This window comes from Oncorhynchus masou, chromosome 7, assembly GCF_036934945.1.
Source record: "Oncorhynchus masou masou isolate Uvic2021 chromosome 7, UVic_Omas_1.1, whole genome shotgun sequence".
In the NCBI taxonomy this organism is placed as follows: Eukaryota; Metazoa; Chordata; class Actinopteri; order Salmoniformes; family Salmonidae; genus Oncorhynchus; species Oncorhynchus masou.
This window is the reverse complement of record NC_088218.1, coordinates 17,435,134-17,460,062: the sequence shown is the minus strand read 5'-3', so window position 1 is coordinate 17,460,062 and position 24,929 is coordinate 17,435,134. Positions and strand designations below refer to the sequence as shown.

Sequence of the window (24,929 nt, the reverse complement as noted above, 5' to 3'; positions counted from 1 at the left end):
AATAAGGCCAACGTCTGAGGTGTTTTATACTGGAGACTGCATCCTCTTGGCCTTCAGACCATCTTGGAGTCTAGCTAAACCTTATGTTGATCATTCAAACGTCCTGTAATATCTCAATGGGAGTGAGGTGAGTAGTGTCATACTGTAGTATCATCATATTAGCAATCTGGTGTCTGTAGCTCTACAATCTGAACAGAAAACCCAAACGAAAAATCCCAAACCAAATCTGAAGAAATAAAAGAAACAAAACCAAAATGTTGAGTCAAATCTAACTAAAATTTAATAATTGCATATGCAAAGTAAAACAATCAAAACAAATCTATACCAACAAAAATAAATCACAAAGGCCATAAATTCTTCTTTAGCTCGAGATGAGCAGTAAAAATTAAATGCTCTTCAACTCTCCGATGAGTAATCTACGCTTCGACGGAAAAAGAAAAGTTAGTCTCTCAGAAAGAAAATTCACGAAAAACATCAAAAGATAGACAACTTTTGTTTTTATATACAAAAACAGAAAACTGGATGAGAGAGAGAGAGCAGTGTTGCTCCACTGTGTTAGATTCAGAGTTCGTACCGGTTGTTCAGATGCCCAAACTATTACTGGTGAGGAGAAATGAGTCATAACAGTAAGCATCTTTCCCTATTCACAAAGCTTCTCAGAGGACTGAATGCTGATCGAGGATCGACAAGGCCAAACTGATCCTAGATCAGCATGTGAATACGGGCCCTGGGGCAGTTAGAGCATATCCTTCCATTTCTTTGGTCCTTCTTAAACACTTTCCTACTTTAAAATCTACAGACCTTTTTACATGGCCTCTCAGAGATTCAACTGTTAAAAGACCCCCAAAAACGGGACACACGCGCTGCTATGTAATGGTACCATTCAGTACCTAACTTGCTGTGTATAAAACGGATTCTGCAAGGTGAGAGAAGACCAATGCATGGTTTGTCAAAACGGCTGACATTATACAATAAGGATTTAAAAAGGGCTTTTCATTTAGAATGGTTGGAGACAGTGGATGGCTTGACAGGGTGTGCGGGTGGTAACTTAAGGCATCTATTTCTACACTGGAAACAGCATCTAAGACAGCATGCTTCCTACTACAGTGAGGGACTAGACGTATGACTGTAGCACATCCTTCTCCAAGTCCCTACCGTGGTCCTACCATTCATATGGCACATAGTGACACTAGTTTAGTCTCACAGGAAAAACAATCTAGTCTTGAATTGTGAAATTGGTCACCATATCAGGATGGACATTGATAACTGCGTTTGGAACATCCCAAATCATGAGTAAAAAAACAAAACAAGAGAAATATCAAACTCAGCCTAGACTCTCTGTTAGACTAGTACAAAGATGCAAAGTGAGAATGGGCTTAGTGAGAACGCTAAAAACAAGTTTGTTTTGTCAAACTGTGGCAATTTACCCTCCATATTAGAAGCCTGGCGTGAGGTTTCTCTCCTCCCTCTATCCCCCCCACCATTTCTCTCTACTTGTGGCCTTTGCTGGTCTTGAACGACACCTGTAGGATCTTGTCCCCAAGGCGGTAACCATTGAGGCTGCCGATCGCCATGGCGGCCTCCTCGTAGTTCGTCATGGTAACAAAGCCGAAGCCTTTGCACTTGTTGGTGTTGAAGTCGCGGATGACCTTGACGTTGGTGACGGCGCCGAAGGGCCCGAACATCTGCCACAGGATGCCCTCGTCGGCGTCCTGGCCCAGGTTGTAGATGAAGATGCACCAGCCAGCGGTGGCGTTCCCCGGCACACTCACCCCAGACATACCGCTCATATGGTCCACAGACATGGGAGAAAACCTGGGGGAGGACAGAGGGGGCTAGGGTTACCACTCTGCCTCTCGTCACTGATGTGCTCCACACTCATTTTAGAGAACCTGAGAGGGGACAACACTTCCAGTGTGTGTGTTACCTGAATCTCTGAGCCTGGTGGTGAACTGGCCCTCCAAAGCGGCGTCCCTGGTTGTGGTAGAGCTGCGATATGAGCTGAGTGTTCTTGGCCTGGTTGGGACTGGCAGCAAACTTCACTGTGATTGGCTCAGCAGATCCGGGGGGTTTCTGTCCGTTAAGGTCTTTGATGGCGTCCTCGGCCTCCGCTCGCTTGTCAAACCGGATGAACGCCACCCCCCGAGACAGGCCTGGGAAAAGAAATGAACAGGACAGGTTCAGCTGAGAGACAGACGAACACAGCGGGGCCTGGTTCTAGAGTGTGTCTGTGTGGTCCTACCCGAGGCCTGGTCGACCAGCACACGGGAGTTGATGATGCGTCCGTAGCGAGCGAACATGTCCTCCACGTCTTTCTGGGTCATGGTCTTGGGCAGGCCACTGATGTACAGGTTGGCGTCTTTAATGGTGTCAGAGCTCGGCCGCGCATATGAAACCTAACACCAGAGGGCAGCACATAGCACATTAAACACCACTGACAATATCAGTGTGTACTACTGAGGATTACACACAACCCCGAATTATATCTAGCCAGAAATTACTTAAAAAGTGGATGTTGGAAGGTTGTTTTTATTATGTTTCTATATCTTTTTGCAATCCTGGTGAATTAATGTTTTGTAATTGCCCTATGTTTTGAATTGACAAAAACGTGAGTTTACTTTTAGAATGAGTAATGTCTCCAAAACTAGAAAATTAAATAGTGAAAATGTGGGTTTTCCGTAGGAAAACTATTCCCGTAGTAAGCTGTGGTGGGAAATATCAAAGTAGGACTTTCAAAATTAAGTAGACAACAATTATAGTAACAAAATCAACACCGGGAAAAACATTCCAGGAGTCATTTTTTCTCTCTTGTACAAAACCAAATAAAAAGTTCCAAACTTAATTTATAATTTAACGTGTAAAAATAGCAACCTGAAGTAGTGGTGCCGAATAAAGAAATTAAAATAAAGTTTAATCTTCAATAAGGCTGAAAATACAGTTGCACTTCTCTAGTCCATCCGTCAGAAGCCAGTGATCTATCAGACGTGGTCCTGTCTAATATAGACCCGCACTAACGCAGATTCCCAAAGCCAACCCTAAACCACTGGCACTACATGCCCATCTGAAACTAAATGTATCAGCAAAGGGCAAACAAAGGCTAACATTACACCATATTGCTAACACCCACACAATCCTTTCAGATCCATAGGAGGGCCTAGGAGGAAGCGTCGAGGGGTGGATTTGACAGTCAGCCTCAGTAGAGAAGGGCTAGTTTAAATGACATGACATGGTTGGGTTGACACAGTACTGTAGGAACACCTTATTGCACGTTACCTTGATAGTTTTAGACTGTAGCCTTAGTCCATTCAGAGTATTGATAGCTCTTTCTGCATCGCTAGGGGTAAGATAGTTAACAAATCCGTACCCTAAACTGTGGCCTAGAGAAAAAAAAAGGAAAACAATAAAACAAAAAAACGTTGTATAGTTTCAAAAAAATCGGCACACTGGTCAAATAAATGATTAAACAAAACAAATCTACACAATGCATGCTAGTCGTAAAACAAGTAGATAAAAAAAACATGAGCTGGAGCACACCCAGAATAATAGGTGTGTGGAGGTGCTGACTAACGGGAAATAAACTATCAAAAATAGAGTTGCACACTCCATGTGTAATCTCCCAGCAATTTAATGGGTATTTACCAACGTTTCCAGCGCCCAGAAGAAGGCACAGTGATGCCTAAAAGTTGGTAAATACCCATTACATTGCTGGGAGATTACACATGGAGTGTGCGACTTTCTTTATTTTGATGGTTTATAGTCGTAAAACAAGTAACAAAGAAATAGGCTTCAACAAAACTGGGCTGTTTTCCTGGAATAAGGAATGCCGAGCCCATCACGGACAGATCGAGAGCATGGGTAAATATCTACACCAACAGCCTTATACAAAACAAATGAGGACAAATGTTCAAATTGCAGCGAGACAGTCCTAAGCAGAACATATGACATAAAGCTGCTTGCATAGATACTACAAACATCTCACCACAAAGTTACTAGTGAGCATGTCAAAGATGTCTCATTAGAAGTTCTCATACACCTACAAGAGGCAGACAGGGCAGTATACCAGTTACTCTACACACTGACTGGTTGGCTTGAACAAACATGTTATGGAGGTGCCCTTTGTAATATATCAACAATTATGGGGGGTCCCCGCGGTTTGTTAAAGGTACCCTTGAGTCGTGTTCAGTAGGACGCAACATAGCAAAATGTTCACCGAACACACCCCTGTAAACTCCATCCATTCTACTCCATCCATTCTACTCCAAGGTCAGAGGTCACACACCTGTAGTGCATTGTGGGACAAGGTGTTCCGTACCTGCCACTTTGTCCCGTATGAGCTTGGCGGACTCCACCTCGCCAATGCTGCTGAAGAGGCTGCGTAGCTCATCCTGGCTCATGCTCTGGGGAAGGTAGTTGACTATCAGGTTGGTCTTGGCATCCGGCACCTCATCTCCTCCTCCCATGTGATCCTCGTAGCCGTTGGACATGTCATACACCTCCTGGGGAGGGAGGGAGGGGAGCACAGTTAAGGAAGAGAAACAGGCATTCGGAAGTAAACCAGCATGGCTGAAACGGCAACGGGATGCAGATTTTAAATCATAAAAGGAAAACAAAAAAATTTACAATTCTACATGCAACATTGTAAACATAGTATCCTAATCTACAGAGCCTAATTACGCCCCAGATGTATGAGCACCATGGTGGATGGCAGCAGTGACTGTAGCTCCTCTTACCCACAAGTTAATCACCTGCAGTGCTTTCACAACCAGACTCAACTCTCAGCTACTCTACATAATCATGGGCCAGGCATTATTTTAAAACACACCTATACCCAGCCAGCCCCCGACACTGCTCTGGTATAAGAGGTTGAGATCCAGAGACCACAAAGGTCACAGAACATTGAGATGATTCTGTGGTGTAGAATGGAGAAACTCCCCCTGTCAGACCCACCACATTTCACTTATTTCTGCAGTGTTCGAATCACTTCATCCCACTGACCAAGCCTGGTTATGGTCTGACAGAGTTCTAAACCAGGGGTAACCAACCATTCCTCCCAGAGAGCTACTGGGTGTGCAGGCTTTTGCTCAAGCCCTGCTTTGAAGTGTTGATTAATAGAATCAGCCATCATGGATGTTAGAACCTGCCTTGTGAGCAAACGCCTGCTTACCCAGAATTCTGCGTTTTTTTACACAGGAAATAAAAAACAATAAATATTTTGCTGCGTTTTGCAAAAGCAAACCTAAAATGCTTATTGTAATTCCTGCTCGGTATCAGACTCATTTTGTGCTTCAGTTGCACTCCACTCAGATGCGAATTCACGGACAGGCATTATAATCAGCAGACAGCACTCTGACTCATGTGTAGCTACTTTTCTCCGTTACTTTTCTAGGTGTAGGCTCATTTTCTCCAGTTAAAAATGTGACTATTTTATGGTAAATGCTCAATTAAATTGAAGCAAAACATTAGGAAATGTACCTGGCTACAGTCTTTCTATGATAAACATTAGAAATACGATGGTCATGTAACGTTTTTGAAAAAAATACCATGCTTTTTCATATGTAAGAAAATGTACCTGTGTGACTGCTAGCCAAATAGTGTTGCACTTCTGTTGTCATCTGATGAAAATTAAGCTATTTTCTGCTGAATGTGTTGCACTAACGTGTGTTCTGTGACGCAGAACTAGTAGCAAACCCATCAATCACTCGACTGAAGCAACAACAAAAAACAACTTTCAATATAAAAAAACTCAGGTGAAATGGTTTAAAACAGATTTTTTTAATGGCCTGCGTTTTGAAAATGCAGATTGAACTCTAACACAACCCCTGCCCAGTGGGAAGAGGGTTAGCTAGCTGCTACCCCTGTTCTGAATATTGCATCCCCTTGACCAGGCCTCAGTGCTGTGTTCTGACAGAGCTCCATTCATTCAGAGGGGCTATCTGATTGTGTATTCTGTGGGGTAAGACAGTTAGCCATCCAGCAGGCCCTTGGATGAATGAAACTCCTGTATTTCACTCGTAAACATGATGACCAATACTGATGGGTTTGACTATGAGGATAATTTCTATGCTCTTTTCTCTACTTTTGCGAGCAATAATAAATATTTATACCAGTATGTTAATAAGCGTAGGAGTGTATATAGAGTGATATTGAAGCCCCAGTGTTTATCAATACATTCGAAAACCATGAGCCAACACACAACATTCATGTAATCATATTAAATAGCTAGCTAGCTAGATTCCAATTGTTACAATATAATTACTTTAGGACTGATCTAGATCCTCCCCTAATGGGAAAAGTCATACTCACTTTTAGGTACCTGATGTGGCCTCTTCGAACAGCCATGAAGACCCCTCGCTGCTCCCAAAGCTGGAGGAGGTATCACAAACAAAATAATGTATATGGGACAAACAAAAAAATTGGGGTGAGGAGGGGGTAGGGTTTGTTTTAAATTAAATTAATAATGAGCTAAACAAAAACGAAACGGTAAATTGGGCCTCCTACTTCTGACGCACCTGTGAAGAAGAGCAGAGCATTATTTTGTTAGTCCCTGAGTGGCTAACTGGCCTACGACCACTGAGCTATTACGACTGTTATCTTGATGACGTATGATTTGTGGCATGTTTCATTAGCAACCAGACTGTACACAGTAGCTAGCTAGCACGTTGGCGAACTAACATATTAGCCATCTACTGTAACTAGATTTGGCCTGTTTGTGGCTAACGTTGCCTCATCGAGCACTACGGTAGACAAATGAGAGCAAAACATTCCTACCGCAACGTTAGTTGCTAGTTTGGGTGAGCTAGTTAACGTTAGTACCTAGCGAGTTATATAAATATCTAGCAACTATTTACGCCAGGGGGCGTGAACACTTTGGTTGCTTACTAGCTGGCTAGTTAATAACTAGCTAGTTTGCTAAATGCAAAAGAAAGAAAAAAACATTTCCTGACGCAAAGCAAATGGACATTGCCCTGCTAATTAACGTTGGCGAACACATTGCTGCAGGAAAACGTTAATTAACTAGGCCATATGCCCACCGTTCCCTTATTTTCGCGAGCATGTGTTGAATGCGGTCCCTCTCTCCCACCTGAAACTCCGACACCTTGTTCAGGGCCTTGTTAGCTACAGTTAGCCACCTAGCTAGATTAGCCAAGCTGGCAAAAAAATTGCTCAAATATCATTCTGTGGTTAGCTATCTGGCACTGGTGGGGCCTCCAAACCCGCATTGCTGGCATTCGGCTTTGTTGTAGCAGAGCGAAATAGTAAATCAACTGGATTACTACAACATAGCTAGTTCGACAACCATATAGCTAACTTACCAGCTTTTTGTCGTTGGTGCTTTCGCTGTTCTTGTCTGTCAATCGTTCCGTGTTTTTTTAGCTAGCTAACGTTAGCTGACAGCTCCTTCTTGCAGGCACCAAAACCAAGAGGACCGCTGACGAAAGCAGATCCACGCCCACCTCTGCAGATGATTTGTTACTGCCCTTGGCAACTACGGGCACTTCTATGTCCTCAGGGTCAATTTGGGGGATTTTATTTAAACATATGTTTTTATATATGTTAAGTTCACAGGACAATCACCCGAGATATTTTGAACACGTCTCTATCAGGTATTTTAGCAACTTTTCAGATGCATTTTATACCTCAATTTCACTGTTTTGTCCTTTAGAGCTTCTACTATGTTTTTCTATGAGAACACGTTAATAATTACACATGTCATGTTATCTACTAGAGAAAGAGTCAATTAAATCAAATCTATATCAATATTTAGTGAGTGTGCCCTTTATATTGTTTTGTTTTTATACAAAATATACCTGTCCTTTGGTAGTGGTGAGAATGTTAATTTAGTTACCATGGAAACTTGTGACACTGAAGCACATGGCTGCAGCAGACAGTTGTTCCAAATGTAATGTACATATTGTTTGTGTAGAGAATATATTTTTATTGTCATCATTTCGAAACAGGTTATAATTTCTTTAATTTGTGGTATATTTTTTTTTATAAACACTGACTACTAAAATATTGTTTTATTGTTGTGTATTATTATTATTAATAATAATAATAGGGGAGGTAGTTCAAAAATGAACCCCAAAATGTTATTCAAAAGGCTCTTAGAGGATCCATTAAGAGGGGTTCTTTGATGAACCCTTTCAAAGGGTTCTCCCACAGTTTCAATCTGAAGAACCCCTAAAGGATACTCCAGGAACCTTTTCTTTTAAGAGTGTAGAGCAACAACAGGGGGAAAAGGACAAACTAACGAGGAACAAGAAAAGAAAAAGCAAAAGCAAAAGGCGCTTCTTGAATGGCACAAATCAGATCCGTTATCAGAAGAGGGAATATTCAGAGATTAAAATGTCCTACTAGGAATTCTGCAAAATATGTGCTTTTTAAGTTATAAAGCCAACAGTCCAGGATAGGGATACATGCCTCTGCAAAACCCACGCCAACCTCAGTTCATGGTGGACCAATTACAGTATCACAAAGTGATCAGCTGCAACAACATTGAGAACCTCATTGAGTCTTTAAAGAGAACTCCCTGTGTAAATACACCAGTGAAATCCAGGCAATTCACTTTGGCGATTCTCACAAGTAGGTGACTCTCCACACCTGTGTTGGATGTATTATTTTATTTCACCTTTATTTAACCAGGTAGGCCAGTTGAGAACAAGTTCTCTTTTACAACTGTGACCTGGCCAAAATAAAGCAAAGCAGTGTGACAAAAACAACACAGAGTTACACATTGGATTAACAAACGTACAGTTAATAGCATAATAGAAAAGTCTATGTGCAGTGTGTGCAAATGTAGTAAGAATTAGGGAGGTAATGCAATAAATAGGATATAGAGGCGAAATAATTACAATTTAGCATTAACTCTGGAATGATAGATGTGCAGATGACGATGTGCAAGTAGAGATACTGGGGTGCAAAAGAGCAAAATATTAAAATAACAATATGGGGATGAGGAAGTTGGATGTGTTATTTACAGATGGGCTGTATACAGTAAGTATACAAGTATATAAGTAAGCTGCTCTGACAGCTGATGCTTAAAGTTAGAGAGGGAGATAAGTCTCCAGATTCAGTGATTTTTACAATTCGATTCGGTCATTGGCAGCAGAAAACTGGAAGGAAAGGCGGCCAAAGGAGGAGTTGGCTTTGGGGATGACCAGTGAAATATACCTGCTGGAGCACATGCTATGAGTGGGTGCTGCTATGGTGACCAGTGAGCTGAGATAAGGCGGGGCTTTACCTAGCAAAGACATAGACGACCTGGAGCCAGTGGGTTTGGCGACGAATATGCAGTGAGGGCCAGCCATCGAGAGCATACAGGTTGCAGCGGTGGGTAGTATATGGGGCTTTGGTGACAAAACAGATGGCACTGTGATAGACCACATCCAATTTGCTGAGTAGAGTGTTGGAGGCTATTTTGTAAATGTCATCGCTGAAGTCAAGGATCGGTAGGATAGTCAGTTTTACAAGGGGATGTTTGGCAGCTTGAGTGAAGGAGGCTTTGTTTTGTGAAATAGGAAGCCGATTCTAGATTTAATTTTGGATTGGAGATGCTTAATGTGAGTCTGGAAGGAGAGTTTACAGTCTATGCAGACACCTAGGTATTTGTAGTTGTCCACATATTCTAAGTCAGAACCATCCAGAGTAGTGATGCTAGGCGGGCAGCAATCAGTTGAAGAGCATGCATTTAGTTTTACAAGCATTTAAATGTAGTTGGAGGCAAAAGAAGGAGAGTTGTATGGCATTGAAGCTCGTCTGGAGGTTAGTTAACACAGTGTCCAAAGAAGGGCCATATGTATACAGAATGGTATCGTTTGCGTAGAGGGGGATCAGAGAATCACCAGCAGCAAGAGCGACATCATTGATATATACAGAGAAAAGAGTAAGCCGAGAATTGAACCCTGTGGCACCCCCATAGAGACCGCCAGAGGTTCGGACAACAGGCCCTCCGATTTGACATACTGAACTCTGAGAAGTAGTTGGTGATCCAGGCGAGGCAGTCATTAGAGAAACCAAGGCTATTGAGTCTGCCGATAAGAATGCAGTGATTGACACAGTTGAAAGCCTTGGCCAGGTCGATGAAGACGGTGGCACAGTACTGTCTCTTATCGATGGCGGTTATATCGTTTAGGACCTTGAGCGTGGCTGAGGTGCACCCATAACCAGCTCGGGTATACAGATTGCATAGTGGAGAAGGTACGGTGGGATTGGAAATGATCAGTAATCTGTTTGTTAACTTGGCTTTCGAAGATTTTAGAAAGGCAGGGCAGGATGGATATAGGTCTATAACCGTTTGGGTCTAGAGTGTCTCCCCCTTTGAAGAGGGGGATGACCGTGGCATCTTTCCAATCTTTGGGGATCTCAGACGATACAAAAGAGGTTGAACAGGCCAGTAATAGGTGTTGCAACAATTTCAGCTGATAATTTTAGAAAGAGGGTCCAGACTGTCTAGCCCCGCTGATTTGTTGGAATCCAGATTTTGTGGCGCTTTCAGAACGTCAGCTGGAAAAGTGTGTGTGTGTGTGGGGGGGGGGGGGGGGGGGCATGGACAGTCGTAGAGAAATGCTTATTTAAATTATCGGATATCGTTGATTTATCAGTGGTGACAGTGTTTCCTTATATTGTTTCCTGACTTCTCTGAAAAATTGCATATCTCAGGGGCTTTCGATGCTAATGCTGTACACCATAGGATGTCTTTGTGCTGGTCAAGGACAGTCAAGTCTGGGGTGAACCAAGGGCTAGATCTGTTCTTAGTTCTAAATGTTTTGAATGGGGCATGCTTATTTAAGATGGTGAGGAAAGCACTCTTAAAGAGCAACCAGGCATCCTCTGACAGGATGAGGTCAATATCCTTCCAGGATACCCGGGCCAGGTCCATTAGAAATATACCACAAATGATAGTTTCACTTTGCTCACTGAGCTCTTCTGTGCAGATGACCCCTTTGCTATCCGGGCCCCATCTCTCAAATCCACTGGCCTACTTTGAGCTCTGCCCATCGGATACTTTTGGAATGTTACTGTGTCTTATAAAATGTTGAACAATGGCTGTTATTCAAAATGTTTTCAATAAATATTGGTTTTTACATAGATGTCTACCACACCTTGTCATCCCCCACAACCCATATATTTTAGGTACATTAGTATATTATGTATAACTTACATTGATTTGTTTTATATAGGGAAATGATCATCTCAACAAAAAAAGGTTTGGCGGAAATCTTATTTTTATTATCTTTTTCAGCTGTCACAAAGGCAAGTCTATAAATTCAGGCGTCGTGTTGAATTATTCATATTAGGAAAACCTTAAATCTCTTAAAATACTCATTACACAAATGTATAAGAAATGTGTTAAATTAATGACTTAATTTTTTACAAAAATGGATGTTTAATGACGTGATGGAAATAAAATGTGTCTATGGCTGTGAGAAGAATATGGACATTCCTGAATAGGACGATAGCAGCCATTATCAGATATTTTCTAGACAAATCAAAGAATTATACTGGTAAAATGGTTTCAATAACTTTTCATTTCTGAAAGCTTTGCAGGGCCAAAGTGCCCTAAATTGCAGAATCACCCAGCTACATACGGGTAAGTTACAATCAAACAATAGCCACACAACATCGTTTCAACAAGTTAATTATTCAAAAGCCATGCAGGGCAGTGTAAAAATTAATCATTAATATGTCATCTGCAGGACATGTGACATGTTGACAATTGTTTTTGATGGACTGGTTTCTTTAACAAGCATGAATCTACATCAGTGAACAAAAACAAAACATTGTGGCCATTACATATTCCAGTTGATCCTTATGAAACGAAGCAAGTGTATGCAGAAGTGTAGGACACTTTTAGAGTACATCTTCCTTCACAGATGTGTATACATTAGCCTCTTACACTAAAAGGGCATTATCAGCATGAAAGCAAGATAATCACTCTTAAAGTGGCTTCACCAACAAGATCGGGGATGATTACGTCAATTATCTGTAATGGTACCTTAGGGGCCCTGGAGCTGCACAGACAACTAGAACCAACCACTCGAGAGCAGTCTTCAAACAGCGCTTACACTAAAAGGGCATTATCAGCATTTTCACAATTTCATAGTATTCTTCTAACCTCAGTGTGGAAATATGATATAAAACACTGGAGAAAAAAAAACACAAAAATAAAAATCACATTTTTGACTGCACTGGGCCTTTAAGGTCCACAGCATCATTAACTTTACCAAGGTCCAGGACATAGTATATCTAAAGTAGATTGGCAGAAAGTATTCTGGACTGAGACTCTGTTCAGGCCCACTCCCGGTCCAGTATTCCATACTCCCTGTCCAGTATTCCATACTCCAACAGAGGCTGGTCCCTCATCAGCTGAGCCACACTCACAAACCCTACAGTCTGAGAGAGAGAGACACTAGTATGGCACTACTGTTCCTGATCTTGTCCAATAAGAAACACACATTTTTATTTTCTGTTGTAAAATGTTCTTCTACGTAACCCTTATGTTGTTCCACTATACCCCACAGTGCCCTCTAGTGGTTCCCACCTCCACTAGCACCACTGCCAGAGATGACCAGATGATGAGATGCAGAACAAAAAGCAAGGCCTCCTCCAGCTTCACCTGGCAGCCCTGAGGGAGAAGACACACACACAGGGTAAGGGGAGTGACATCTCTCTGGAATTAAATGCTGTCCAGATGTGTATCTACATACCTTTGGATCACCACAGAGGGCCAGGGCTGGTGTGTGTGTGTGTATGTATATATACCTTTGGATATAGTAGCCCGGGCAGCTCCAGGGTACCATTGCAGGTGTGGTAGGTGTAATTACAGCAGCTGTGAGGTACACTGCCCCGCCCACTGTGGTTAAACCAGGGCGTGGCCAACCAGTCACGGTAGTCATAGATTCCACAGCACTGCAACTGGAGAGGATTCACATCACAGAGTCATTAGATCAGTTCAGATTCCCTCCCCCCTCTCTCACACACACCTCTTTCTGTGTGGCGTCCACAGCATCGGAGTATGGGTCCTGACATCTTCCTGTGTATCTTTGAAAGACACTACTGAAGGGAGCCAGCTCAGAGTCCACCTGAAAGCAGGTCAGTCACAGCATGTTATTTATCATACGTATAACACATAGTGAGTGTACAAAACATTAAGGACACCTTCCTAATTTTGAGTTGCACCCTGCACCCTTGCCCTCAGAACAGCCTCCATTCCTCAGGGCATGTACTCTACAAGGTGTCAAAAGTGTTCCACAGGGATGCTGGCCCATGTTGACTCCAATGATTCCCACAAGTTGGCTGGATGTCCTTTGGGTGGTGGACCATTCTTGATACACACAGGAAACTGGTGTGAAAAAAATAGCAGCTTTGCAATTCTTGACACAAACCGGTATCAAAGGCACTTAGATCTTTTGTCTTACCCATTCATCCTCTGAATGGCACACTTACACAACACATGACTCAATGGTCTCAAGACTTAAAATCCTTCTTCAACCTGTGTCCTCCCCTTCATCGACACTGATTGAAGTGGATTTAACAAGTGACATCAATAAGGGATCATATAGACTGACCAGGTGAAAGCTATGTCATGGAAAGAGGTGTCCTTGTTTTGTACACTCAGTGTAGAATGTCAAATATGGTGATGTGCTCTTTCGGTAGTTTTGTAAAGCCATATATCGAAGTACCTTTCCTGCGTTGACATAGGCCAGAGCAGCAGCAGTTGCCTCCAGGCAGAAAACCACAACCAGCAGATAGACAAACTGAAATGCGCAAAACCATGGCAACATATAAGCTGTATCCCAAACTGTAGAGGAAGCATGAGCTATGAAAAGCAAAAATACATACATGTTATTATATTCAGGCACACGCAAGTACACACAAACACTCACTCACCACGCCCTGCAGCAAGGCTGACTTTCTGAGGGACACCCAGATGCCCAGTCCTCCACTGGCCAATAGGAGAGTAGCGCTGGCCAGAGCTAGGCATGCTGGGAGGATGATGTATGTGTGGGTGAAGAAGATGCCATTGTGTCTGTAGTTCAACAACAAGTACATACCACTCAGACCTACCACCAGACCTGCCACCTAGAGATGGAGGGAGACAATGTTTATCATATCATTCAGTAGTAAATCATTCTTGTGACGGTGCAGTGCAGAAATAACTAATTGTATAAATCTTTCTTTCTATCTTTCTGAAAATATGTATGTGTGTGCTCTTGTAAAATAATGAAATCCCACTAGCTCGGAGGCTTCCTTAGTTCTCACGGAATTACACACACACACACACACGTTTCAGTTAGTCAAGTGGATTCAACAACATCTTGGCAATTAATCTGTAAACATGTAGCAAGAATGAATAGAAGCGAGACAGAGTGGCGGAAACTGTTGCCTAGACAATAAGAAGCACATTCTGTCTTAATGATATACATTATAGTTTTCAGTGGGCAAGATGAACAATACATATCAAAAGTGCATAGAAATGTGAAATAGGCTGAAGTTAAATATTACAATACGTATAAATGATTTGCCATTCCTTGACGTATGTTAGCTTAAACAGTACAAAGCAGAAGCACATTATGGTCAGCGGTGTATCGGAATTTGCTTAGTGCTGTAAGATCTTACCCATAGAAGTTGGCAAGTTATCTGAATAACTATTTTTAAAGCTCGTCGTCTTGTTTCACCCATTTTTTTTTATTTTTTTTTATCTCAAACAGCAGTGCTCTGTGTATTTGAAGAAGTGATATATTTACTTAGTCACGGGGTTTACTCCATACAGCACAGACATTCCACCACAGCAGAATGTCAAGTTGTAATATCAAGAAACAAAACAAGGTGGAAAAACAAAGTTAACAAATTCAACATCAAGTGTTCACGCATAACTTGCCGTTTTTCTCCAACCGCATCAAATTATTCAGGCATTTCTCAGAAGAGCGAGAAGCAGCAGCATGACAGCGATAAGGAAGTAGCGGAAGGATTTGACATTAACCCCATAGCTCCCACAGAGTGCCTGAGCAGAGCTGGTGTATACAGCTACATGGTACATCATCTATTTTACACTGAAGCCTGCTCCTCCTCTCACGTTAATCAGCCAATTAATCAATCAGTCATACGTTTTAAGTAGGTAAATGCAGACAGACAGAGATAGATGGGTGTGTGGCGCCCTCTGCTGGCTGGTGTGGACTGACATTGGTAAGAACATCCCATCGGTTACGTGCTCATCCCAGCCATCCTTGTAGTGGAATAGATCTACACTGACATGACACTGGCAGTTGAGAACCAGAACAGCACTCCAGTCTCTCCAGTAAAGTTAATTTTATTATCAAGTATATTGAAAATGTATTTTGAAATTATGGGATTGATGATTTAATTATATAATAGGCAATATGATACATTATTTATACAACAGGCAATACAAATACTTACAAGGCGTGATGGAACAGCAGGTGTATTAAAGGCAGAAGGCTGTAGGTAGTTGTGATTCATGCTGAAAATCAGTGAGTGTTTATAGTGACATTTTGTGCTTCACTTAACATGACATTCGTGAGGAGCGTTAAAAGCCTCGTTTTACAATTACGATTTTACAGAACAATTCCATATTTAGATTGTAAACATTTACATGTCTTCTTCTCAAAGGCAACCTCTATTTTAGAAAAGAAAAAAAACAGAACTTCAGGCACTACAGCTAAAGACAGTATGTAAGCTTACGTAGTGCTACGACCATACGAACATGCATAACCAACGGAGTAGGTGACAGGCATAGGAGAGTGTCCAGGGTCGCGTTCAGAAGGCACAAAACAGGACAAAACATTTAGAAATGAAGGAGGTTCTACTTGAACTGAAGTGCTCATTTTCTTCACCCATTTTCAGGTGTATTCAGTCAGGTAAAACATTCTAAACCTTTGCAGATAGAAATATATTCATGTGGATCTAACCAGGTCCCTATCCTACATGATGAGAGGTGACGATCTGTTCTACACAATATATTTCTATCTGAATATCCTGTAGCGTTGTGTCCTCCTGATTACTTCCTCATTAGTCCGCGTGGCAATCAGTCTCATTGGCTGAGTTGTGGATGTGACAGGCCAAGCGGCATCATGGTCCTCCATGTTTGTGGTTTAAGTTGTCAGCTATCAGCTGGAGGTCCAGAGATCAGTCTAAAGATCCACAGTTCAATGCAGTGGTCTGTGTGTGTGTGTGTCTTGTCCTGTGTGTGTGTGTGTGTGTGTCTTGTCCTGAGTGTGTGTGTGTGTCTTGTCCTGAGTGTGTGTGTGTGTGTCTTGTCCTGAGTGTGTGTGTGTGTGTCTTGTCCTGAGTGTGTGTGTGTCTTGTCCTGTGTGTGTGTGTCTTGTCCTGAGTGTGTGTGTGTGTATCTAGTCCTCTAGGTCCAGATCTCAGTAGGCACCATGCCCTCCTTGGTCCCAACAGAAGGCATTAGGTTCTGTTCTGAGAGGAAGTCCAGGGGGAATTGAACCAGGAACCCTCTGATCCTCCTTAGCTCCTCCTGGGCTTTACCTGGGTCAGACTGGGCCAGGCCCGGGTTCGTCTGGTAACTCTCTAACTCAGACATGTTACGAACCAGGGAGGACGGCAGGCACCGGAACACCTGGAGAGAGAGGAGGGAGGGAGAATGAGAGAGAAAGTGAGAGTAAAGTTAGTTAAAAATCTCTTTCATAAAGCAGGTTACACACACACACACACACACACACACACACACACACACACACACACACACACACACACACACACACACACACACACACACACACACACACACACACACACACACACACACCTTCTCATAGATGGTTGCGTTGCGTCCAGCGGTGGTCATCCAGACATCCTTATAGAAGCGGTCAGAGATAGGGTCAGACACATCTATGGTCGTGTCCATATGGGCTCCAAGGACAGTCCTGACAGGAGAGAACACACACACACACAATGAGATGCGATGTGGTCTTAGTGATTAGATGAGGACCAAAAGGACCAAGTTACACACACCCAAACCACCCAAGGCGTAACTGTAGTGTGTGTGCATGTGGATGTGTGTGTGTGTATATATATGTGTGTGTGTGTGTGTGTGTGTGTGTGTGTGTGTGTGTGTGTGTGTGTGTGTGTGTGTGTGTGTGAAGCACTCTAGACAAAGCAAACCTGAAGCACTCTAGACGAAGCGCCAGTGCGTAGCGTCCAGCCTGGTACTCATGTCCGTCCATCACCGCGGTAACGGTCTCAGAGTCCTCAATGATCACCGCCACCTCGCTGTCACGCTTCCCCAACATGCTGCGGTCGTTGATGTTGGCCGAACCTAACACAGACACAGACACACACACACACACAGAAAACGCATCAGATTGCAGCCAACACCAATGGGATGAACACAGAGGCTGCAGTTCACCCATTCACCAGCAGAGGGATCAATAATAAAAAGTGAGGCTCCGTCTTTTTCCCCAAAAATGATTTCACCTTGATTTAACCAGGTAGGCTGGTTAAATCGGTAAGCTGCTCTGACAACTGATGCTTAAAGTTAGAGAGGGAGATATACGACTCCAGTCTAACTCTAAGCATCACTTTGTGAAAGCTGACAATTCTTAGTTATGCTTGTTATATGAATATGAAACATGTTGAATACTTTTTGTTTCTCACTCCCTGAAATCACTTAATGAAAACATACGCACTCACACAAGACCGCCTTCTCCCCACCCCCAACACACACCTACCGATGATGACGGTGTTGTCGTCTGCGATGAGCATCTTGCTGTGGACGTAGACGAGCTCTGTGACCAGGCGTCCCTCCAGCTCAGCGTGGGTCCTCAGACCACAGAACGAGATGTAGTTCATCCACTGTAGTTCATCCACTGGAACACACACACACACACACACACACACACACACACACAAGCATGGTTAGTTCTCAGACCACAGAACGAGATGTAGTTCATCCACTGTAGTTCATCCACTGGAACACACACACACACACACACACACAAGCATGGTTAGTTCTCAGACCACAGAACGAGATGTAGTTCATCCACTGTAGTTCATCCACTGGAACACACACACACACACACACACACACACACACACACACACACACACACACACACACACACACACACACACACACACACACACACACACACACACACACACACACACACACACACACACACACACACACACACACACACACACACACACAGTTCTCAGACCACAGAACCCATATGGAGTTCACCCACTGGAGGTGTGTGTGTGTGTGTGTGTCATGGTTTGTGTGTGTGAATATCCTTACTTTCTTTCTTCAGCTGTGAGATGATGGAGTATTCACCTCTGATCATGGTCCTGAAGAGGACAGGAGAGTTCAGTTAATAATGAAAACACTGCATGTTGTATGTGTGTGTGTGTTTGTGTGTGTGTGTCACCTGTAGTTGAAGTGCATGACGGCCTGGAGGGCGTTTCCTCCCCCTGTTGTGATGTCACCTTCAAACCCAGGAAGTAGTGGAGTCACCACGTACACCCGGAACTTCTTGCCCTCCCTACAGAGAGATAAAAACTCATCAAATACTGCACCTCGCACACCTATACCTTACACATCAACACACACACACACCAACAAACACACACACCAACACACACACACCTTACACACCAACACACACACACCTTACACACCAACACACACACACCAACACACACACACCAACACACACACACACCAACACACACATACTTGTGAGCTCTGAGGATCCTCTCGATGAGCGCTTCTCCGATCTTGTTATAGACCATCTTGTTGTCAGAACAACTGATGAAAAACTGGTTCTGATGAGATAGAGAGAGAGAGAGAGAGAGAGAGAGAGAGAGAGAGAGAGAGAGAGAGAAAAGAATGAGAGAGAGAGAGAGAAAAGAATGAGAGAGAGAGCGAGAGATGAGGTGAGGTGAAAAGTGCTAAAGTGGAAGAAGGTAGGGTCACTCACTGGCATTGTTATGTAGTGATCTGTAGGGTATGTAGTGTTGTAAGGTGTATATGCACCTATACGTAGTTGAGGTGCTGTGGATAGCTAGTACTATGGAGTGCTATGTAGAGTGTACTGTATGCAGTGTTACACAGTGTAATGTAGTAGTATGTACAGTGTATGTACCTCTATGTAGAGTGTACTGTATGCAGTGCTACACAGTGTAGTGTAGTAGTATGTACAGTGTATGTATCTCTATGTAGAGTGTACTAGATGCAGTGCTACACAGTGTAGTGTAGTAGTATGTACAGTGTATGTACTATGTAGAGTGTACTGGATGCAGTGCTACACAGTGTAGTAGTAGTATGTACAGTGTATGTACCTCTATGTAGAGTACTGGATGCAGTGCTACACAGTGTAATGTAGTAGTATGTACAGTGTATGTACCTCTATGTAGAGTGTACTGTATGCAGTGCTACACAGTGTAGTGTAGTAGTATGTACAGTGTATGTACCTCTATGTAGAGTGTACTGGATGCAGTGCTACACAGTGTAGTGTAGTAGTATGTACAGTGTATGTACCTCTATGTAGAGTGTACTGTATGCAGTGCTACACAGTGTAGTGTAGTAGTATGTACAGTGTATGTACCTCTATGTAGAGTGTACTGGATGCAGTGCTACACAGTGTAGTGTAGTAGTATGTACAGTGTATGTACCTCTATGTAGAGTGTACTGGATGCAGTGCTACACAGTGTAGTGTAGTAGTATGTACAGTGTATGTACCTCTATGTAGAGTGTACTGGATGCAGTGCTACACAGTGTAGTGTAGTAGTATGTACAGTGTATGTACCTCTATGTAGAGTGTACTGGATGCAGTGCTACAGTGTAGTGTAGTAGTATGTACAGTGTATGTACCTCTATGTAGAGTGTACTGTATGCAGTGCTACCCAGTGTAGTGTAGTAGTATGTACAGTGTATGTACCTCTATGTAGAGTGTACTGTATGCAGTGCTACACAGTGTAGTGTAGTAGTATGTACAGTGTATGTACCTCTATGTAGAGTGTACTGGATGCAGTGTTACACAGTGTAGTGTAGTAGTATGTACAGTGTATGTACCTCTATGTAGAGTGTACTGGATGCAGTGCTACACAGTGTAGTGTAGTAGTATGTACAGTGTATGTACCTCTATGTAGAGTGTACTGTATGCAGTGCTACACAGTGTAGTGTAGTAGTATGTACAGTGTATGTATCTCTATGTAGAGTGTACTGGATGCAGTGCTACACAGTGTAATGTAGTAGTATGTACAGTGTATGTATCTCTATGTAGAGTGTACTGGATGCAGTGCTACACAGTGTAATGTAGTAGTATGTACAGTGTATGTACCTCTATGTAGAGTGTACTGTGTATGCAGTGCTACACAGTGTAGTGTAGTAGTATGTACAGTGTATGTACCTCTATGTAGAGTGTACTGTATGCAGTGCTACACAGTGTAGTGTAGTAGTATGTACAGTGTATGTACCTCTATGTAGAGTGTACTGGATGCAGTGCTACACAGTGTAGTGTAGTAGTATGTACAGTGTATGTACCTCTATGTAGAGTGTACTGGATGCAGTGCTACACAGTGTAGTGTAGTAGTATGTACAGTGTATGTACCTCTATGTAGAGTGTACTGGATGCAGTGTTACACAGTGTAGTGTAGTAGTATGTACAGTGTATGTACCTCTATGTAGAGTGTACTGGATGCAGTGCTACACAGTGTAGTGTAGTAGTATGTACAGTGTATGTACCTCTATGTAGAGTGTACTGTATGCAGTGTTACACAGTGTAGTGTAGTAGTATGTACAGTGTATGTACCTCTATGTAGAGTGTACTGGATGCAGTGCTACACAGTGTAGTGTAGTAGTATGTACAGTGTATGTACCTCTATGTAGAGTGTACTGTATGCAGTGCTACCCAGTGTAGTGTAGTAGTATGTACAGTGTATGTACCTCTATGTAGAGTGTACTGTATGCAGTGCTACACAGTGTAGTGTAGTAGTATGTACAGTGTATGTACCTCTATGTAGAGTGTACTGTAGATGCAGTGTTACACAGTGTAGTGTAGTAGTATGTACAGTGTATGTGTCTATGTAGAGTGTAGTATGTATGTACAGTGTATGTACCTCTATGTAGAGTGTACTGGATGCAGTGCTAGTGTAGTGTAGTAGTATGTACAGTGTATGTACCTCTATGTAGAGTGTACTGTATGCAGTGCTACACAGTGTAGTGTAGTGTAGTAGTATGTACAGTGTATGTATCTCTATGTAGAGTAGTACTGTATGCAGTGCTACACAGTGTAGTGTAGTAGTATGTACAGTGTATGTACCTCTATGTAGAGTGTACTGGATGCAGTGCTACACAGTGTATGTGTAGAGTGTACTGTGCAGTGTACACAGTGTAGTGTAGTAGAGTGTACTGGATGCAGTGCTACAGTGTAGTGTAGTAGTATGTACAGTGTATGTACCTCTATGTAGAGTGTACTGTATGCAGTGCTACACAGTGTAGTGTAGTAGTATGTACAGTGTATGTACCTCTATGTAGAGTGTACTGGTGTATGCAGTGTATGTACTATGTAGTGTAGTAGTATGTACAGTGTATGTACCTCTATGTAGAGTGTACTGGATGCAGTGCTACCCAGTGTAGTGTAGTAGTATGTACAGTGTATGTACCTCTATGTAGAGTGTACTGGATGCAGTGTTACACAGTGTAGTGTAGTAGTATGTACAGTGTATGTACCTCTATGTAGAGTGTACTGGATGCAGTGCTACACAGTGTAGTGTAGTAGTATGTACAGTGTATGTACCTCTATGTAGAGTGTACTGTATGCAGTGCTACCCAGTGTAGTGTAGTAGTATGTACAGTGTATGTACCTCTATGTAGAGTGTACTGTATGCAGTGCTACACAGTGTAGTGTAGTAGTATGTACAGTGTATGTACCTCTGTACTGGATGTAGAGTGTACTGGATGCAGTGAGTGTACTACACAGTGTAGTGTAGTAGTATGTACAGTGTATGTACCTCTATGTAGAGTGTACTGGATGCAGTGCTACACAGTGTAGTGTAGTAGTATGTACAGTGTATGTACCTCTATGTAGAGTGTACTGGATGCAGTGCTACACAGTGTAGTGTAGTAGTATGTACAGTGTATGTATCTCTATGTAGAGTGTACTGGATGCAGTGCTACATAGTGTAATGTAGTAGTATGTACAGTGTATGTATCTCTATGTAGAGTGTACTGGATGCAGTGCTACACAGTGTAATGTAGTAGTATGTACAGTGTATGTACCTCTATGTAGAGTGTACTGTATGCAGTGCTACACAGTGTAGTGTAGTAGTATGTACAGTGTATGTACCTCTATGTAGAGTGTACTGTATGCAGTGCTACACAGTGTAGTGTAGTAGTATGTACAGTGTATGTACCTCTATGTAGAGTGTACTGGATGCAGTGCTACACAGTGTAGTGTAGTAGTATGTACAGTGTATGTACCTCTATGTAGAGTGTACTGGATGCAGTGCTACACAGTGTAGTGTAGTAGTATGTACAGTGTATGTACCTCTATGTAGAGTGTACTGGATGCAGTGTTACACAGTGTAGTGTAGTAGTATGTACAGTGTATGTACCTCTATGTAGAGTGTACTGGATGCAGTGCTACACAGTGTAGTGTAGTAGTATGTACAGTGTATGTACCTCTATGTAGAGTGTACTGGATGCAGTGTTACACAGTGTAGTGTAGTAGTATGTACAGTGTATGTACCTCTATGTAGAGTGTACTGGATGCAGTGCTACACAGTGTAGTGTAGTAGTATGTACAGTGTATGTACCTCTATGTAGAGTGTACTGGATGCAGTGCTACACAGTGTAGTAGTAGTATGTACAGTGTATGTACCTCTATGTAGTGTAGTATGTACAGTGTATGTACCTCTATGTAGAGTGTACTGTATGCAGTGCTACACAGTGTAGTGTAGTAGTATGTACAGTGTATGTACCTCTATGTAGAGTGTACTGGATGCAGTGTTACACAGTGTAGTGTAGTAGTATGTACAGTGTATGTACCTCTATGTAGAGTGTACTGGATGCAGTGCTACACAGTGTAGTGTATTAGTATGTACAGTGTATGTACCTCTATGTAGAGTGTACTGTATGCAGTGCTACACAGTGTAGTGTAGTAGTATGTACAGTGTATGTATCTCTATGTAGAGTGTACTGGATGCAGTGCTACATAGTGTAATGTAGTAGTATGTACAGTGTATGTATCTCTATGTAGAGTGTACTGGATGCAGTGCTACACAGTGTAATGTAGTAGTATGTACAGTGTATGTACCTCTATGTAGAGTGTACTGTATGCAGTGCTACACAGTGTAGTGTAGTAGTATGTACAGTGTATGTACCTCCATGTAGAGTGTACTGTATGTAGAGTGTACTGTATGCAGTGCTACACAGTGTAGTGTAGTAGTATGTACAGTGTATGTACCTCTATGTAGTGTACTGGATGAGTGTACTGGATGCAGTGCTACACAGTGTAGTGTAGTAGTATGTACAGTGTATGTACCTCTATGTAGAGTGTACTGGATGCAGTGTTACACAGTGTAGTGTAGTAGTATGTACAGTGTATGTACCTCTATGTAGAGTGTACTGGATGCAGTGCTACACAGTGTAGTGTAGTAGTATGTACAGTGTATGTACCTCTATGTAGAGTGTACTGTATGCAGTGCTACACAGTGTAGTGTAGTAGTATGTACAGTGTATGTACCTCTATGTAGAGTGTACTGTATGCAGTGCTACACAGTGTAGTGTAGTAGTATGTACAGTGTATGTACCTCTATGTAGAGTGTACTGGATGCAGTGCTACACAGTGTAGTGTAGTAGTATGTACAGTGTATGTACCTCTATGTAGAGTGTACTGGATGCAGTGCTACACAGTGTAGTGTATGTATGTACAGTGTATGTACCTCTATGTAGAGTGTACTGGATGCAGTGCTACACAGTGTAGTGTAGTAGTATGTACAGTGTATGTATCTCTATGTAGAGTGTACTGGATGCAGTGCTACACAGTGTAGTGTAGTAGTATGTACAGTGTATGTATCTCTATGTAGAGTGTACTGGATGCAGTGCTACACAGTGTAGTAGTAGTATGTACAGTGTATGTATCTCTGTAGAGTGTAGAGATGCAGTGCTGCAGTGCTCTACACAGTGTAATGTAGTAGTATGTACAGTGTATGTACCTCTATGTAGAGTGTACTGTATGCAGTGCTACACAGTGTAGTGTAGTAGTATGTACAGTGTATGTACCTCTATGTAGAGTGTACTGTATGCAGTGCTACACAGTGTAGTGTAGTAGTATGTACAGTGTGTGTACCTCTATGTAGAGTGTACTGGATGCAGTGCTACACAGTGTAGTGTAGTAGTATGTACAGTGTATGTACCTCTATGTAGAGTGTACTGGATGCAGTGCTACACAGTGTAATGTAGTAGTATGTACCTCTATGTAGAGTGTACTGGATGCAGTGCTACACAGTGTAATGTAGTAGTATGTACAGTGTATGTACCTCTATGTCGAGTGTACTGGATGCAGTGCTACATAGTGTAGTGTAGTAGTATGTACAGTGTATGTACCTCTATGTAGAGTGTACTTGATGCAGTGCTACACAGTGTAATGTAGTAGTATGTACAGTGTATGTACCTCTATGTAGAGTGTACTGGATGCAGTGCTACATAGTGTAGTGTAGTAGTATGTACAGTGTATGTACCTCTATGTAGAGTGTACTGGATGCAGTGCTACACAGTGTAGTGTAGTAGTATGTACAGTGTATGTACCTCTATGTAGAGTGTACTGGATGCAGTGCTACACAGTGTAGTGTAGTAGTATGTACAGTGTATGTACCTCTATGTAGAGTGTACTGGATGCAGTGCTACACAGTGTAATGTAGTAGTATGTACAGTGTATGTA

At 42.4% G+C, this 24,929-nt stretch overlaps 3 protein-coding genes across 13 annotated transcripts in view; all 3 read right to left on the bottom strand.

The window, feature by feature from the left end:
- Positions 1 to 257: 257 nt before the first annotated feature.
- LOC135543403 (ELAV-like protein 1) lies at positions 258 to 7,426 on the bottom strand. Of its 3 annotated transcripts, none has more exons than XM_064970627.1 (7): positions 6,510 to 6,545; positions 6,304 to 6,363; positions 4,280 to 4,496; positions 3,274 to 3,377; positions 2,243 to 2,396; positions 1,928 to 2,153; positions 258 to 1,815 (listed from the first exon to the last, which is right to left on the bottom strand). In XM_064970627.1, the coding sequence occupies exons 1-7, from the start codon at positions 6,528 to 6,530 to the stop codon at positions 1,491 to 1,493; spliced, it is 1,107 nt and encodes a 368-aa protein (XP_064826699.1). In that variant the 5' UTR covers positions 6,531 to 6,545; the 3' UTR covers positions 258 to 1,490. The 3 variants fall into 3 exon arrangements, with proteins under 3 accessions (XP_064826699.1, XP_064826700.1, XP_064826701.1); XM_064970628.1 differs by having other exon boundaries at positions 4,313 to 4,496; XM_064970629.1 differs by lacking the exons at positions 3,274 to 3,377; positions 6,510 to 6,545 and adding an exon at positions 7,314 to 7,426 and having other exon boundaries at positions 4,313 to 4,496; positions 6,304 to 6,509.
- Positions 7,427 to 11,207: 3,781 nt separating this feature from the next.
- tspan37 (tetraspanin 37) lies at positions 11,208 to 15,257 on the bottom strand. 3 transcript variants are annotated; one of them, XM_064970624.1, is made up of 8 exons: positions 14,882 to 15,255; positions 14,620 to 14,718; positions 13,891 to 14,082; positions 13,683 to 13,757; positions 12,984 to 13,082; positions 12,763 to 12,915; positions 12,542 to 12,625; positions 11,208 to 12,393 (listed from the first exon to the last, which is right to left on the bottom strand). In XM_064970624.1, the coding sequence occupies exons 2-8, from the start codon at positions 14,680 to 14,682 to the stop codon at positions 12,289 to 12,291; spliced, it is 771 nt and encodes a 256-aa protein (XP_064826696.1). In that variant the 5' UTR covers positions 14,683 to 14,718; positions 14,882 to 15,255; the 3' UTR covers positions 11,208 to 12,288. The 3 variants fall into 3 exon arrangements, with proteins under 3 accessions (XP_064826696.1, XP_064826695.1, XP_064826697.1); XM_064970623.1 differs by having other exon boundaries at positions 14,620 to 15,254; XM_064970625.1 differs by lacking the exon at positions 13,683 to 13,757 and having other exon boundaries at positions 14,620 to 15,257.
- Positions 15,258 to 15,294: 37 nt separating this feature from the next.
- Positions 15,295 to 24,929, bottom strand: part of LOC135543401 (phospholipase D1-like) — a 31,924-nt gene continuing 22,289 nt past the window's right edge. For 5 of the 7 annotated variants that reach the window (XM_064970621.1, XM_064970619.1, XM_064970618.1 and 2 more), the window contains 7 exons: positions 18,722 to 18,810; positions 18,414 to 18,527; positions 18,284 to 18,333; positions 17,712 to 17,849; positions 17,146 to 17,299; positions 16,790 to 16,907; positions 15,295 to 16,600 (listed from right to left, as the gene is read on the bottom strand). In XM_064970621.1, coding sequence (XP_064826693.1) covers positions 16,376 to 16,600; positions 16,790 to 16,907; positions 17,146 to 17,299; positions 17,712 to 17,849; positions 18,284 to 18,333; positions 18,414 to 18,527; positions 18,722 to 18,810 — 888 coding nt within the window. In that variant the 3' untranslated portion in view covers positions 15,295 to 16,375. Of the gene's footprint in view, positions 16,601 to 16,789; positions 16,908 to 17,145; positions 17,300 to 17,707; positions 17,850 to 17,914; positions 18,040 to 18,283; positions 18,334 to 18,413; positions 18,528 to 18,721; positions 18,811 to 24,929 lie in introns of those variants that run through there. The other 2 variants (XR_010456214.1, XM_064970622.1) reach the window with 2 other exon arrangements.